The sequence below is a fragment of the Cololabis saira genome, chromosome 4, assembly GCF_033807715.1.
Source record: "Cololabis saira isolate AMF1-May2022 chromosome 4, fColSai1.1, whole genome shotgun sequence".
NCBI classification, from domain to species: Eukaryota; Metazoa; Chordata; class Actinopteri; order Beloniformes; family Belonidae; genus Cololabis; species Cololabis saira.
The window spans coordinates 36488058-36503924 of NC_084590.1; the positions used below are offsets into that span (position 1 = coordinate 36488058).

Sequence of the window (15867 nt, forward strand, 5' to 3'; positions counted from 1 at the left end):
AAAGCTTATTTCATAATTAGTGAATAAAGAACATATTTTACAGAGCTGTTGAACACAAGTCTCTTTGTCACGTTGCCGTTATGAACAAAGTGAAGCATCCTGGGAAACTCAGTCTTTCAGGACGACACATCAGGAATTATTTGTAATTCATGTAGAAACATGAATTTGAACTTTTTTTTTTATCCCACTTTTCAAAATCCAAAATGACTGCAACTGGATTTCAAAGGTGGTACAAAAGATGTGGGACTTTATTCTTTCCTGCATCTGTTCACTAAACACTGAGTGGGATGTCTGTCCCTCCTTCATTTATACCTCAGGTTACTATTGGAGATATTGCTCATCAGAGGTTTGGATCACGGCAGCAGACCTATGATCTCACTGTGTTCACAGTATAAGTCACAGTTCTCAGAATGGAGATGTTCTCGGTGTTGTTAAGTAAACCTAGATCTGAAATTTCATCCCAGTTTTATGAAACAGAGTTCAAGCTGAGCTTGAACTTTCTGCCAGCAGCACTTCGACTTTCCCACAGTGTAGTTCATGTGGGGGCAGCAGGTCCTGTGGCGAACACTGCGGCCTCACAGCGAGAAGGTTTGAATTCCAGCCGGGGTCTTTTCTTTGTGGCGTTTCCATGCGCTACCTCCACCTGTGTGGGTTTATCAGGGAATCAAAGCTTTCTCCACAGAGCAAGAACATGCACGTCAGGTCAGCAGGTGATCTAAAGTTGACAAGTGTGTTTGTGTTGTTTGTCTGCATGTGGGCTGACCACCGGTCAGGGTGAGACCTTCAAACTCAGAAGGGCTGGAAGAGGTGACAGTGTTGGACTAACTAGATAGTCATTGAAGTGGACCTATTTTAAATTTTTACAAATAGAATAAAGGTTTCATAATTCCGAAACTGTGTTTTAAATGTCCTTTACCATCTTAAAGTTAAGTTACTTAAAGTTTGGGCTGTTTAAGTATTATGGTTTTTGACCTGGACCTGGTCTGAGGCTTCTCTGGTCAAAAATGCAGAGGAACGGTCCTTCAGGGTGAATCAGAAACTAACTTCATCATCATGTTAACCTGCTAGTTGAGATCGCTGCAGCTTCATTTCAAAGTGGGAAAGTCAAAGTTGCCAAATTACAATTATTTTGTCTTTTAAACAATGTTACATATCTTGCAATTATCTTCTTGTCATCATAAACTGATCGATAATGACGAGTCTCTGTGAGTAGAAAAAGGTTCTTTAAAGGAGCTTGGGGCTGTTTTTTTTTTTTTCAAAATGTGCTGCAAGTCGGTCCCGATTTTCCCGCGCTGGGCTGCGGATGTGACGTAACATGATGCTGTATGCGCGTTCTCGACGGCGCTGGGCTTAGATTCAGGAAGAAGACGAGCGCGGTGGATCCAAACTTCTGTTTGGGTAGACATGGATTTTTCCACAGCCGGCAAACGACCCAGCGCCACTCAAAGCCCACTAAAAAGTGCTACCAAGAAGAAAACGAAGCCTTTATCAGAGACAAGTCGCGAGTCGAAAAGAAATTACGAGTTAACACGGATAAGCAAACGAGTAAACATTGGATATGCGTTTGAGTCATGGAGGCAGCTTCAACTTGAACTGGGACTGAAAACAGATGCTGACATGGCTCATTTCCTACTGACCAGGTAAGATAACATTGTAAGTCATATTTAGAGCTTGATTTGAAAATCACATGAGATTACCAAGGAGTCAGAGTGGCCTAACGTGCTAAGTAGCGTTAGCCGCAAAGAAGTAACTTAGTCCACAGCTGTGGAGCATACTTGTTTGTTGTTTTGTAGTAACATTAGCCGCTTACACATATCAACCCCAAGCCTCTCACACTATATCAACCGTAATGGCAAAAAGCTCAGTTTCCATACATTCATTTATTCATCGCTCCGTTCATTCACTATTCATTCTCCGGTCTTTCTCCGTATTTTGTATTGCACAAGACTCGGTTCATCATCATCATCATCATTATAGTTTTTGTTTTTGCAGGCAAAAGTATTTAGCCATGTTTGTTCTGACCGAAAATGAAAGACACAAAGGTAGCTAATGCCGCGTTCCATTTACTTCGGAGATCGGAACTGGGAACTGGGAATGGCAGCCATCTTGGAATGGTAACTCGGGGGTGGTGAAGACTCTCCCACTTTCCCAGTAGGAAATCCCACTTCGAGGGGCGTTCCAGTTGAAAATTCCGACTGGGAACTGGGAAATTCTGACTTCCGAGGACAAATGGAACGCAGCATTAGTTACAGCCAGCTTGTTTACATATGCGGTCTGACTAAGAGTGTAAAATGTTGTTTTTTTTTAAGATATAAGAAGAAGGACCCCCCTGAAGCAGCTACTCTGGGAAGTATGGAGAGGAAAGTCTCAACACCCAGCAAGGGAAAAGCTGCTAAACTCTGTCATCGGTTATCTCCAATTGAACCTGTGTCTGAGGGTATGAGAGTATGTTTTTAGTTAGACAAACATTGAAAAAAAATGACTAAAACAGCATAAAGTGCTGATATTACATTACACATAGTAATCATGTATTTAGCCACACTTGACAACTACACAAACATCACTGATTACATTCTTGACATTGTCTTGACAGGGAGGCAATGAGTGAGGACCAAGCTTTGGATCCTTTGGAAGAAAGGTAAATGTGTTCATGACAAATGTTATAGTACATTTATTTATTTATTTATTTATTTATTTATTTTATTTATAATCCAGGGCAGCTTTGTGGTATTCGTTGAGTGAGTTTAGGGGAGATGGATTTTGCTCCATTTTTGCTTTGTAGTAACGATACCAGTAATAATCTTTATGAACATACATGTGTTGTCTGTAGTTTCAAATCCATGGATCTTGCAGTGGATGCTATTATACTGGATGAGGAACGAGCGAACAACTTGCTCAACAGTGTGTGAGTTGAAAAATTCTACAAATCTTCACATCTTTTCATCTCCAATGTCTACTTTATTGCACATTCATGTTTATATTTTGTTTTTTTGATTACAGAATAGAACTGGATGTAAATGGTTCCAATACAACAGTAAATTAATAAGATTTTTTATATTAGCAGAACAGCTATAGTATCAGTATGAAACCTGACACATTACAAATCATAAAAAGATGGAATTCTAACAATAATCTTCTAAAGTTTTAGCTTTGTTTTACATTACAGGTCAACTTCAGAACTGGAGAGTTTCCAGAACTGCATCTTGATGTATGCTGGAAAAAGGTAATTTGATTTTGTGATGATTTATTCAGTCTTTATTATAATTACTGATTTGAAATTATTGATTTATCCTGGTCCCATACAAATGAAAAGACATGTGACAAGCGAGCCTTATGCCCAAGAGGATGGAAGAATTTATTTGGTTGGACTTATATTACTTCTGTTGTCTCCTCCCACTCCACGCACACACAGGTTTGCCTTCTCTCCTCCGGTTTATGAAGCAAGGTGTCTTCTCGCTGCTTTAGATTACAACCACCACAATCACCGACCAGATTACATTGACCGGAATAATGAGTTATCGTAAGTCTTACATTTTATTGATGTACAGGACAACTGAATAATACTGAATATCTTGTCCAATGTGCTGATTTATTAAAATGTAATAAATTGTAAAATGTACATAAATTATTTGGTTGAAGTATTGTTTGACAACCATTTACCAACAAAGGTAGGGGAGAGAGGGAGACATGTTGTAAATCTTTATATTGTTGTCTTTTAGATTTAGGAGACTCTACAGCAAGAAGTCACGCAATTACCGTGTCCAAGCGGTAAAGGTAGCAAAAGACTACAGCTACATCCCTGAGCTGCAGTGTTGCATCCTGAGGAAACGTATGGATGGAGGGGGGCTCCCAAGGAGAGCCAAACTGTCACAGGATGACCCAAGGCGCCTTGGAAATCTTGCGGGAGTTGTCCCCCCCCAACAGCAGAACTGGTCCAGACCCAAGTTCGCAGAGGACAGGTATGTCGTTCACCTACATCACACATTTCAAATAATTGTTGTTGTAGACAGAGAACTGAGGCACTTCTGAGGGTAAGGTTAATTAAAATGCTTTTATTGGTGCATGGCTAATCTATTAAAAGCGTGTCTACGTGTTTCAGCCAAACTGGCCTTCGTCAGGACAGAAGTGAAAACTTCTTCTTCTTTCTTTCTTTTTTCACTTCTGTCCTGACGAAGGCCAGTTTGGCTGAAACGCGTAGACACGCTTTTAATAGATTAGCCATGCACCAATAAAAGCATTTTAATTAACCTTACCCTCAGAAGTGCCTCAGTTTTCTGTCTACAACATTTTATGGATCTCCCCAAATGAAGAGCACCTGAGGGATACACTTTTTGGCAATACCCAAGCAGCACTCCATGCACATGTTCCTGTCTGAAAATAATTGTTGTTGTTGTGGAGCTCAGGTCAAACAATACCTCTTTGAAATCTTCTGCTCACTATCACCATTTGTAATACACTGCTAATTCATTTTCAAGTCAGGAACTTCCATTTCTAATGGTAAAATTATTTGCACCAAGCAATTATTTATATCTGATATCCCAAGGTTATTGAAAATAACAATCACCAGATTAGATTATGAGGCATTTTTGTTATGTTCTAACGCTACTGTTCTCTTCTCTCCATAAAGGCCTCAGCTACATGAAGCAAGAAAGGGAGAAGACAAGACAGTATTATCTTCCACACATTTTTTTATTATGAACATATAAATAAATAATAAAAAAAAAATTCAACAACGTGCATTTCCAATAAATAATGAAAATAAAAAATATATATTGCACATAACTGTTTTATCTTTTAGTCAGCCACCCTAAATGGGGCTTCCTTGTATCCCGTGTACTGCCCAAATGGGTCGGGAAATTTAGCCCTGATTCTTAGGACACAACAGCTTGGTATTGGTCTCCGGTTGCCTCCTCCCAGGCGCCCATGTTGCCAGATGGTGAATTGCCGGTAGGCAGCGAACCGAAACTCTCGATTGTCACTGCCCACTTCTTGACTGTCCTCCAGAGCGAAGATGTCGTTCCACGTCATCCTCACCAGACGCAGCATACCCTCATCCAGACAGTACAGCTCCAGGTGGGCACTCCTGCTCAGACAGTGGTCTGGAGCCTGCCGACAGCACAGGTTTTCCAACTGTGTTGGCATGCGTCGGCAGTTCAAGCAGGTGCACCACGCAGGCTGCCCTGTGTCTGGATGATGTGGTCCTGGTATCTGGTGCCGGAACTCGAGGATGTCCAGCATCACCCCTGGAAGACGAGTCACCACCGACTGAAGGAGGACATCCCTCTCCTCCTGGCTCAGATGCTGTAAAGCCGTCTAGAAATTGATCAAGGAAATAGATTTACAGAGATAGATTAATATTTCAAGTATGTGTGCTCCTAGACTCATTCATATAACAAGATTATTATAAATAATAGCTATAACCAACCTGCATCTCAGCTAAGCTGGCAGCTCGAAGCTTGAATCAAAATCCTGAAACATAAGAACAATAAGAACATATGTATTATCCGCAAAGGAATGTTATGACTTTATTTGATGTAATTTTTATTCAGATTCAACATTGACATTTTTCTCTTTCTTGTATTTACGTTGTCATGGTGCAGTGCTATTGATAGCATTCATATTGTCATATGATGGAAATGGTTTCACAAATTATCTCAGTAACTTGACACAATAAATGAGACATCACACATTGGATGCTGTTTCATGATGACAAAACTAAAACCCTCTTCATTCACTTCTACTACCTAGCCTGTTGACAAAAAAAATGAATGTACCCAAAAGGTGACTTGTTTGCAGGTTACTGCAAACTTACCTCATTATATAACTCATCAGCTTTTTAGCAAGCATTGTACTAACTATGTTGGCAATTAGCAAAGTCTGAATTTGGCTGCAGACACAAAGCTAAATGCTCGTAAAATACAACCAGAGGAGGAAAGTAAGCTTCACTCATCAGTAACAAAACAATAAGGCTTATTGGCTCGTGAAGTGTTTTACTCACCATTTGGCCAGTGAAAGGTAAACTTACATTACAACCGTCATTTTGCTAAATAAATATCCTAATGTTGTCAAGGAAATAAAGTTAGACTAAAATGAACATTGTTAGTTACTTACTTCGTCGCTTGACATGATTGACGAGGTTTTGCACACGTCACTATCACAACTCAGTGCTGTGAGGGGTCTGTGCGCGCTCCCGTGCCGGCTTCACTGTTGGCTGCAGTACCCCAACGGCCGCCGTGGTGAGGGTGGCGATAGAGAGTCTCATTTTTAAAAAGCAGCCGCAAGCTCCTTTAAATTATTCAAAACCTAAAATCATTGGAAACATTTATTAAATGTATATTTTAAAACTATTCAAATCTACACGATTCACAAGAATGACATTTTGTTTCAAAACTGTGAATTTTGGAAAAAAGTAACATCTTTGCAGGTATTAACCCACCTCCCACTGACAGCTGAACACTGTGGAGAAAATGAAGGGTTTTATATGTGCCTGAAACCTATGATCATGATTAAAAACTAAACCTCGCCTTTCAGAGATTTAGATGCCTCTTCTTCCATTACACAGTATTTAAGAAGGAGGAATATTCATCTTCACTAGATTTCAGTTAGATTTTTGTAAGCTCTCCAAGTCAAAAATGTTGTCAAGGAAAGTGTTACGTAAATAATGATTAAACTGTAACCCTGCATGGCAGATGATCTGTTTCATCTGTCTGTAGAGCATCCGTTTGACAATGACCCCTCAGCTTGTCCAGAGGGTGCTGTTCAGCAGCTCACCTATCTGTGATTGTGTGCAAATCAAAGGACTCTTACTCTAATTTTTCATTTTTCGCAAAGAATCCCTTGTATGTTTAACTACAATCAATTAAAAATGTTAATCGCCATTTTAATCATAATCATTTGCAATCATTTAAAAAAATTGTATGTTTACTTTCAAAAATGTATTTTTAATTACAACAAAACAGGATCAGACAATTGTCCTTGCTTTAAACAAATGGTTTTTGTCCTATTATTACATGTCAAAAACATGTCCTGAAAGTCTAGAGAGGAAAACTTTGGTCCAACAAGCAACAACTGATGTTGATCTGAATAATTCTAACACAGAATTGTCCAGTTAAACATCCATTTGAGCCGTTTGTAATCACCTAAGTACCTAATATGTTTCTGACCCACATTAGGTGAATGTATATGATGTATATGAAGAAATACACTTATTTATAATATGAGCCTTTTGATTGACAGTCAGCTCAGCCAATGGCTAGCCATCATCATTTCATAACTGGTAGTTTATACAAAGGCTCAAATCAATATCATGATAAATTGGGCAGTTTTACCTCGATAATGATAAATGCACTTGTTGTGTGTTGTAACTTAGGTTGCCTCTGCTACACATTCATGGAACGCTTGAAGCTGAAACTCAGACCTTACCCAGCAACTAAAGATTCTATTTTCTGATTGGAGTTACTGTGCGTTGAAGTTAATTTCTCAGCATGAGAAATGCCGTGTGCGGCATGAGAGCGTGTGAACTTGTTGAAATGTGAGTCTCACACTCAATGCTTACTTTAGAGCCCTGTTATTTTGTCTGTGGTTTTATCAGCTGCTTCTTCGTTTGAAACATCAGCCATTTTCTTGTGGTTCCCTTCTTGTTCAGACTGGATGGATGAAGTCACGATTACAATGTACACCGTCTGGAAGGGGAATGAAAATCAGCACACAGACAAAACAGACAATAAGACGTTCATTTTCTTTTTTTATCAAAACACAGAATTTACTGAAATGGGAAAATTGACATAGGTCAATTGCAGTGAATGTTGGTAACGGTAAGTTTTCGGTTTATCGCACAGGCCAGGCCTAAAGCTTTTTTTTTTTTTTTTTTTAATATTTTTGGCCCTGATTTTTTTCACCATTTTCATCACCCAGTGCTCTACTGTCACTTAGGTAGAGAACTGTGAAGTGACAGTCCTGGGCATTGCTCCCCTCTACCAACCCCGGGAGTTCCTGCACTGAGCTCAGGTCTCCTTCTTAACCTGAGGAGTGAGCAGGCCGCATCTTTTCACCAGACAGGGTGGGGCTTCTCTGGCTGGACGTAGCGCGTGGAAGGATCACGTTATTCCGGCCAGATCCTCCCCACCCCATCTGGCGCCCTGACTGGCCAGAGGGGGCATGTATAGCCCAGGACTGTTGCATGTTTTTGTGAGGGTAGTTCCGCTGCACCCGGTACGAAGAAAACAGGCTTCATAACCGCTCTTCAAAAGCCAATGGGTCATGTAGTCATGTGACCTGCTTGATCTATTGTAATATACAGTTTATGGTTGAAACATACAATATGGGGCATTGCTTTGTGGTTACTATGGTTACTTTTTCACATATTATATACATTTGATCTGGATAGGTATAACTACATAGTGTATCTTTAAGGCTTTTCTTCTTAAACATGCTAACTCACCATGAATAAACTCCATCATTACATGAGTCAGTGCAATGTTTTGTCATAAAATCTTTGTATTATGTGTGAATTAATAAAATTTTACATTATTTCATTGATTACACGGAGTTAAAAAAAGAATGAGAGAAAAAAACAAAAAACTTTAAATTTTTCTCAGTTGACTGGAAAATCACCTCATAGATGAAAACATAAGTGAAACTGGCTTTTTTTTCTTTGTATGTGCAGAGTATCACTGAACTCCACAGCAACAACAGGATTGTTTGTCCCTAGCCCCGTTTTCTTGCCCCAGATACCTCTGGATGTGACCGCTTCAATTCATGGGAAACAGCTTTTTTTCTCCTAGATGTGGTCGGATGTTGCCTCTGGTGATTTTACATCATTTCTCTCCGCCTTCCAGCAATCCGATTTCAGTGGCTTGAGTAGGCTGGATCTCCTCCTCTTGAGCTCAGCGTAAGACCAGCCATGTGACAAAACAAGGAGCTGATTAGAAAAATGTAACCTGACAACAGGATTTTCTTTCTTTCTAAGAAAAAGTCACTTTCTCAAGGACATAGGAACCTTCACTCTGAATCATTCTAGAAATGGTATTTTGGAATCAACTTGTCAAAATGAGTCGCTTTGGGATACAGCTCCACAAAATGTCTGATGTGTGCTGATAAAGTTGATGATTAAAAGTGCTGAAAAATTTCAATTGCATATATTATATTATAATATAAAATTAAATACGTACAAGAACTAATAGAAATCAGATGAATAAGGGAAAAAATATCCTTGATAATCATAAATTCTTTTCAAGTAAATTAATACAACTCAAATTTAGCAATCTTTTCTTATGTGCAAATTTGAATATTCAAGGTTTTTCAACAGTTTTGAACGAAAAACCGATACATTTACAGGATATATGTAAAATATAAGAAACTACACATTGATTTTTGTTTAATATTCACATTATATTCAATACTTGCTCTCTATTTTATTAAAAAAATCCTTATTTTTTACAATGAATTCATGACTTAATGGATGAACCAGTTTAGACTACATATGTGGCTTATTCCAACTGCATGGGTGTGTGGACATGAAACACTCGTCAGTCAGCCCTCACTGAGGCTCGCGTGAGACAGCTCCAACCTCTCCCACATTCCTCAGTGAAAGAGTTTTGTCCCAACATCGGGATTTGGGTCATCATCAATTCACTGCCTGTTTTGTGGCGTTTGAAAGATGTCCAAAGTCCTGTGTTGGCACAGTCCCCCCCATGCTTGTTACCATGGGAAACCGCAAGCTCGAACCTCCTCCATGTTCCCAAAGTAAATCTCCGCTTCGTGGGGAGGGAGAGCTGGGGGGGGTTGGGAGGTAACAATCGGTCATTTCTATCTCTGCTTTGAAAACTAGATGGTCAATCTCTTATCGCCCACAAATTAAAGGGGACCTCTTATGAAAAACATGTTTTTTCTTGCTTTAACATATATAAAGTGGTCTCCCCTCAGCCTGCCAACTCAGAGAAGGAGGAAAGCAACAAAATTCTGCAGTGTCTGTACAGCCGCCCGGATGAGCCGTCCAGTGTGATGTGGATCTACGAGCCGTTCAGATTCTGCTCCCTTTCATTACGTAACCAAAATGCGATTTACATAGGTTGGCCTCCGATGCGTGAAACCACGCCCACAACTAACTCCACCGGCCAGAGCTTCTGCCATTTTTTCGTAGCGGTGTATCGCGTCATTCAGGCAGCCAATCAGCACAGTGCCTCATTATCAAAGCCCCGCCCACCCAGAATCCTGCATAGATAATGAGGTTAGAGAATGGGAAGATAAAGACATGGATCAGAGGCGGAATTTCTAATTTATTTAGCAAAAACAATCAAAAGCTTGTTTTTAAGACATTCAAGGCCTGTTTAAAATAGGTATTAGGTGCCATAATAGGTCCCCTTTAACCCAAGGTTCTCCTTGTGCTGCCTCACCTTAGTGCCACAGTGAATTGGTTGTTGTACCTGCTCACAGTGGGTCATTGAGAGACGGATGGTGCCCAGGCGAAAGAGGTTAACCCTGCTGACTCCTCCCAGTGTGGCCATTCATCGAATTAAGAATCGCACCACTCCAGATTGTCCTTAAAAGTGGCAGGGCTGCGTGCGCGCAGCAGACCAGCCCGAGGAGAGGGAGCTGTCTCCTTTACGCGTGGTGCTGAATCATGTGGTCGGTCTTCTTTGTCTTCCTGTCCTACCTGGACAGGGATGTGGTCAGGGGAGACTTCCTGAGCCAGGCTCTGGACGCAGAGAAGGAGAGCCAGGAGATGTTCTCCGTGATCGACGGCACCTTCTGCGCCAAGATGTCCCTCATCGGGGAGAATGTCCTGTACCAGGTGTCCGATGGAGCCGAGGTGGTGCGCACCGTGGTCACCCCCGCCGGGAAACTGGTCACCTGCTCGGTCATAGTGAACCAGCAGCGGGTGAGATCGTTCCTGCAGGAGTGCAGGCTGGGGCTGCGGGAGCAGCGCGCAGCGCGCCGCCGGCGGCTGGAGACGCGCTTTACGCGCATGGATGAGGCAAAGCTGGTGTGCCAGGAGTTTCTGCAGGAGCACAAGGGGCTAAAACGATCCAAGAGAGGCTTTACTTACCCCGGAACCCTGTGGTGTGGGGCGGGGAACATGGCAGACGACTACAGCCAGCTAGGTAAGTAATAATGCTTATTAGGTAAAGCCTGAATTATGGCTCCGCGTTAAAGCGACGGCGTAGCCTACGGCGTAGGCTCTGCGTTGGTGTATCGCGGAACCATAAATCAGCCTTAAGGTTTTAAATGAATCTTTGCCAAATGACCACAGGGTTGCACTGAAAAAATAAATCTAAGCGCATGTACAGTAAATATAACATATTTGAATCTGTGATATTAACAATTAAAAATGAAGTTTGTTGCTTTACATGAACTTAATCCTTATTTGTTCAAAAAACAAGACATTGTGCATGTTTTCCTTAACAAGCAGTACTAAGCATGTAATCCGGGGCAATCTTTTCATTTACACACAAACAATGATCTTGTTGTATTGACTTTTCCTTTAACAATTTTAATCTATTGGGCAGATTGACCAACGTTTAGATGAAACATGCTTTATTTGTTTAAGTAGAACACCACAGTAAAAATATCTTTCTTGATCTACTTTAAAAAAAGTAAGGCAACTTTTTCGCATGAGATTTTTATGTAGATCAAGAAAGACTAGTCTTTGAATAAACGACTTAATTTTTAGTATGTACAAAATTCATTTGCAAGTAAAGTCAACTTAATCTTTGCAAGTAAAGTCAACTTAATTTTAATAAATAAAGTAAACATAACACAATTAAGTTGACTGTACTTGCAAAATGTATTATTTACATACAAAAAATTAAGTAGTTTATACAAAGACTAGTTTTTCTTGATCTACATAATAATCTCATGCAAAAAGTTGACTTATTTTTTTTTTTAATATCAAGCACAATATTTGTATCAGTGTGGTTTACAGTGACTGCTCTTTTTAGGAGAGTTTGGGGACACTGACAGCTGCTGCCGCACTCATGACCACTGTCCTCATGTCATCCACGCCTTCTCCTCCAACTATGGATACACCAACTTCAAGTGGCACGCCCTCTGTCACTGTGACTGTGATAATGAGTGAGTTTTATCAGCAAGATAAACAAACATATCAATCAATCAATCAAATTCTATTTATATAGCACCTTTCATCCAAGTACACGAAATACATTTTGACTGAAAAATAAGCATAATAAAAAATAAAAATAAAAAAAAACTGGGAGACCAATGCACACTGACAAGGCTAAATATAATCAGTCCACAACAATAAAATATAACGATAATAAAAACATTACAAGAAATAGATACATAAATAAAACAAATACTTGTTAAACAGAATAAAACTATAAAATTTGATGCTACATAAAAGCCAGACCAAAGAGATGAGTTTTTAGTCCACGTTTAAAAGTGTCCACATTTCCAGCTCCTCTCAGATCCTCAGGCTGTTCCACAGTTTTGGAGCATCGTGGCTAAAAGCAGCATCACCAAATGTTTTAGTTCTACTCTGTGGAACAGCTAAAAAGGAAGAGCCAGAGGATCTGAGGGGCCTTCCCGGTTCATAGAATAAAAACATCTCTGATATGCTATACCTTCTGTTGGAATTGAAGCCATATGAAAACATTAGGAATATATATATATATATATATATATATATATATATATATATATATATATATATAGTGATGTGTATTTGTGCATCTTGTTGTCCAGAAATGGCACTTTCAACATAGAGAACTGCATCAGAAACAATTGGTTATATCCGACTTTGTATAAAAGAGATCTTAAACTTGATGAAGCCTGAAATGTAAAAGAACTGAGTTTGATGATTTGTTTTGGAAAGACAGAGTAGTACAATAGTACAATAACACTATACTGGATGGTATATGTCTTTAAATTATATTGTATTTCAAATCCACCTGCAGCTTCTGTAATGTTTTGCAGATCTTCTCCAAATTGTCTTCAATCAAACTGTATCCCTTTTTGAAAGCCTCCTTGGTTCCCTCTGCAGGTTAAAAAGTTGTCTGAGGAAAGTCAACGACACAGCCTCCAGGGTCATGGGTCAGGCATTTTTCAACGTGCTGGGTGTTCCCTGTTTTGATTTTGACTATGAAGAGCAGTGTGTTGAACGGCACTGGTATGGCCTGTGAGTATCACTTAAAATTTCAAGAATGCATCATGCTGACTTGCGTGTCTTTTTGGATTCAACTCACACTGCCTCCCCTTTGTTCCCTCACCTGTAGGTGTAAAAAATATGAGAAGCTTCCCATTGCTGTGCTCAGAGATTCTGTGCCATATGACTATGGAGGTATTGATGTCATTGATGAGCTCACAGTGGCTCCTCTTAACTCCAAAGACTCAAAGAAAAGCAATGAAGAGCAGAACCAAGAGCGTGCAACTCAATCTACGATTTTGGGTCACGAGGAGCCTTCGCTGAGAAACGTTGTCACTGCTGCCGAGGACTTCATCAAGGTGCTCGCTACCGTCTCCACGTCTCAAAGCTCCACTGCAGACTCTGATAAAGGTGAAGCCGAAACCTCAGAAAAGAAGAAAAGGAAAAACGCAGGAAAGAAGAAGAAGAAAACCAGCAAAAAGCATAAGGAAAAAGGAAAGGGGAGGAAGAGGAAGCAGAAAGCAGCAGGCGGTGTGAAAACAGAAGATGGAGCTGCAGTTTCACCAGCTGGCAGCAAAGCAGAAGAAGTCTTGGCGCTGAGTAATTTTATCAGTGAGTCGAAAGGACGCCACCACTCGATCATCAACACAAACCGAGTTGAAGACCGTGACTTTGAGGTCAGAGGAAAAGATGAGGCCTCCAATGAAGTCATGAAAGATGAACCAGCCATAGATAAGGAGACGATTGCAACAAAGTCGCCTTCAACCGTTCACAAGAAGCCAGAAGAGTGGAACACTGACCTGCTGAAAGGAAAGATTTCGCCGTCAACCAGCCCCACAACAACTGTTGTTCCTCAAGAAACAAGTGCCAGACGGCAAAGGAAGGGGAGAGGAAAGAAGATTGAGAAAAATCGTTCCCCTTCTTCCGAAAAGCTGCACGCAGTAGAGAACTTCAGTGTTGTCTCTGTTCCCACCACTGCATATTTAACTCAAGTGGCTCAGTCTCAGCAGCATAGCTTCACTGAACAGCAACTGGTTGTCAGCACTCCAGTTGCTCCCACTATTATTCCAAAACTCAAAAGGGATAGGTCAAAAGAGAGAACAGACAGAGGGGGAAGGAAGAAAAGAAGGAAGCTTAATTGTGCATCACACACTGTGTCTGCTGACCAGCGGCAAAATTCCTCTGTGGACGGCCTGAATGGGATCCCTCACACCGGGATTTCCACCGTACCGCCGGTACCCAACACAGAGCGGCAGCTTTCACACAGTATTCCAGATATGACTCTAAGCTCCTCCTTCAGTGTCCTGAAAAGGCAAAGGTTGAAAGAGAGAGGACTGAGAAACAGGAGGAGGAAAACAGCTCTCTTTCCCTTAAGTGACAATGCAGGTTTTTCTCCCAGCATCTCTGAACATGTGTCCACCATTCTCACAACTCCAGACACTCAAGTGGCACTGATCCACCCGGAAACTCAGAGTGAATGGAGGCTTTTTACGACAGCCACCCCTACTGTCAGGACAAAACTCCACCGGCAGCCAACCAGACGGCACAGGAAGACGAGTAAGAAAGCTGCAGCTCTTAACAACACAGAATTCATCCCTAAACAAACAGAGAAAGAGACACCTGCAACCTTGCTCTTCAATGCAGCCACAACTGAAGATGCTAGACTTGAAGAGCCCCAGGTTTCCACCTATGCAGCACCAACCATCAGTCGTATTCAGTTATCTATCGAGAAAGCAAAAGCACAATACAACAGGAAGAAAAGGAGAAAAGCTGCGCACTCTAACAGGCAAAAATGAGCCACGTGCTGCAGAGGTAGCAGGACTAGTGTAGAAAAGCAAGCAAGCTATAGCTGAAGGCTCGTGATCAAAGAAAATGCAGAACAGTAAAATAATAATCTTTTTTTTAAAACTAAATTATATTTGATTGTAATGTGAGAATCATTATTTGAAATACTTTGTTTTGCCTCTCAGTAATAAAATATCAGATTGATTTTGAATGTATTTCTCCATGCTTTAGTAGTTTAGTAGTAAATAACAGCTTGACATTTTGGGGGTAGGGTGAGGGTTTTTGAGTGGGTGGGGGGTTGTAAAAGATTACTGAACAATAATAGCACAGTGAAAATACACGTGGTGGTTGACTTACTACCCTGGGGGAATTTGTGTGCGGGTGCAGGTCATAAAATCCACCAATGGGGGTATCCAGTTCTGTGGGTGACTTCCAGAATTAGCGAAGACAAGATGCTGCTGAAAAAATGCAATAAACAACACAGGCACAGCCCTTCCCATGAGCCTGATTACCTGATGAGATCAAATAATTAAGATTGGATCAGAGCAAAATACGCTTTATTGGTTCCTTTGGTTAAAGAAAACTACTGCTTTTATAGTTTAGAATTGCATGGCACATATGAGTAAGGAAGTCTACTGAGTAGCCAGATAACAAAAATAAGTAAACCTCTTTAGAATTACCCAACAGCCAGCTATCCACCCTGGTTTATCGAAAACAGCAATTATTTCAGAAAAGTAAGACTTGAAAATCAAACCAAAGTGCATAACAGCCTCCTCACCAACTTCATTGATCCGATTCTTCCCAGAGGCCTCAGATCAGACCCAGAACTCGCTGGAAAGATGATACTTCTCAAGAGGCTTGGGAACATCTCACTGTAACTCCTAAAGTGCATGGGAGGTCAGGGTAGATTAGTCACACCCTGGCCTGGTCTCACATAAGCATCATATCAACATATAAATGTTATTTCTTTTGCACTTAGG

General features: G+C 40.7%; 2 protein-coding genes across 2 annotated transcripts; one reads left to right on the top strand and one right to left on the bottom strand.

The window, feature by feature from the left end:
* Positions 1 to 4676: 4676 nt before the first annotated feature.
* On the bottom strand, positions 4677 to 6234 carry LOC133442414 (P2X purinoceptor 7-like). Its single transcript, XM_061720403.1, has 3 exons — positions 6112 to 6234; positions 5426 to 5469; positions 4677 to 5313 (listed from the first exon to the last, which is right to left on the bottom strand). Exons 2-3 carry the CDS (start codon positions 5429 to 5431, stop codon positions 4795 to 4797), a joined length of 525 nt encoding a protein of 174 aa, XP_061576387.1. The 5' UTR covers positions 5432 to 5469; positions 6112 to 6234; the 3' UTR covers positions 4677 to 4794.
* A 4326-nt stretch (positions 6235 to 10560) lies between these two features.
* Positions 10561 to 15064, top strand: proca1 (protein interacting with cyclin A1). Its single transcript, XM_061720404.1, has 4 exons — positions 10561 to 11102; positions 11940 to 12072; positions 13001 to 13135; positions 13233 to 15064. The coding sequence occupies exons 1-4, from the start codon at positions 10622 to 10624 to the stop codon at positions 14896 to 14898; spliced, it is 2415 nt and encodes an 804-aa protein (XP_061576388.1). The 5' UTR covers positions 10561 to 10621; the 3' UTR covers positions 14899 to 15064.
* The last annotated feature ends 803 nt before the right edge of the window (positions 15065 to 15867 follow it).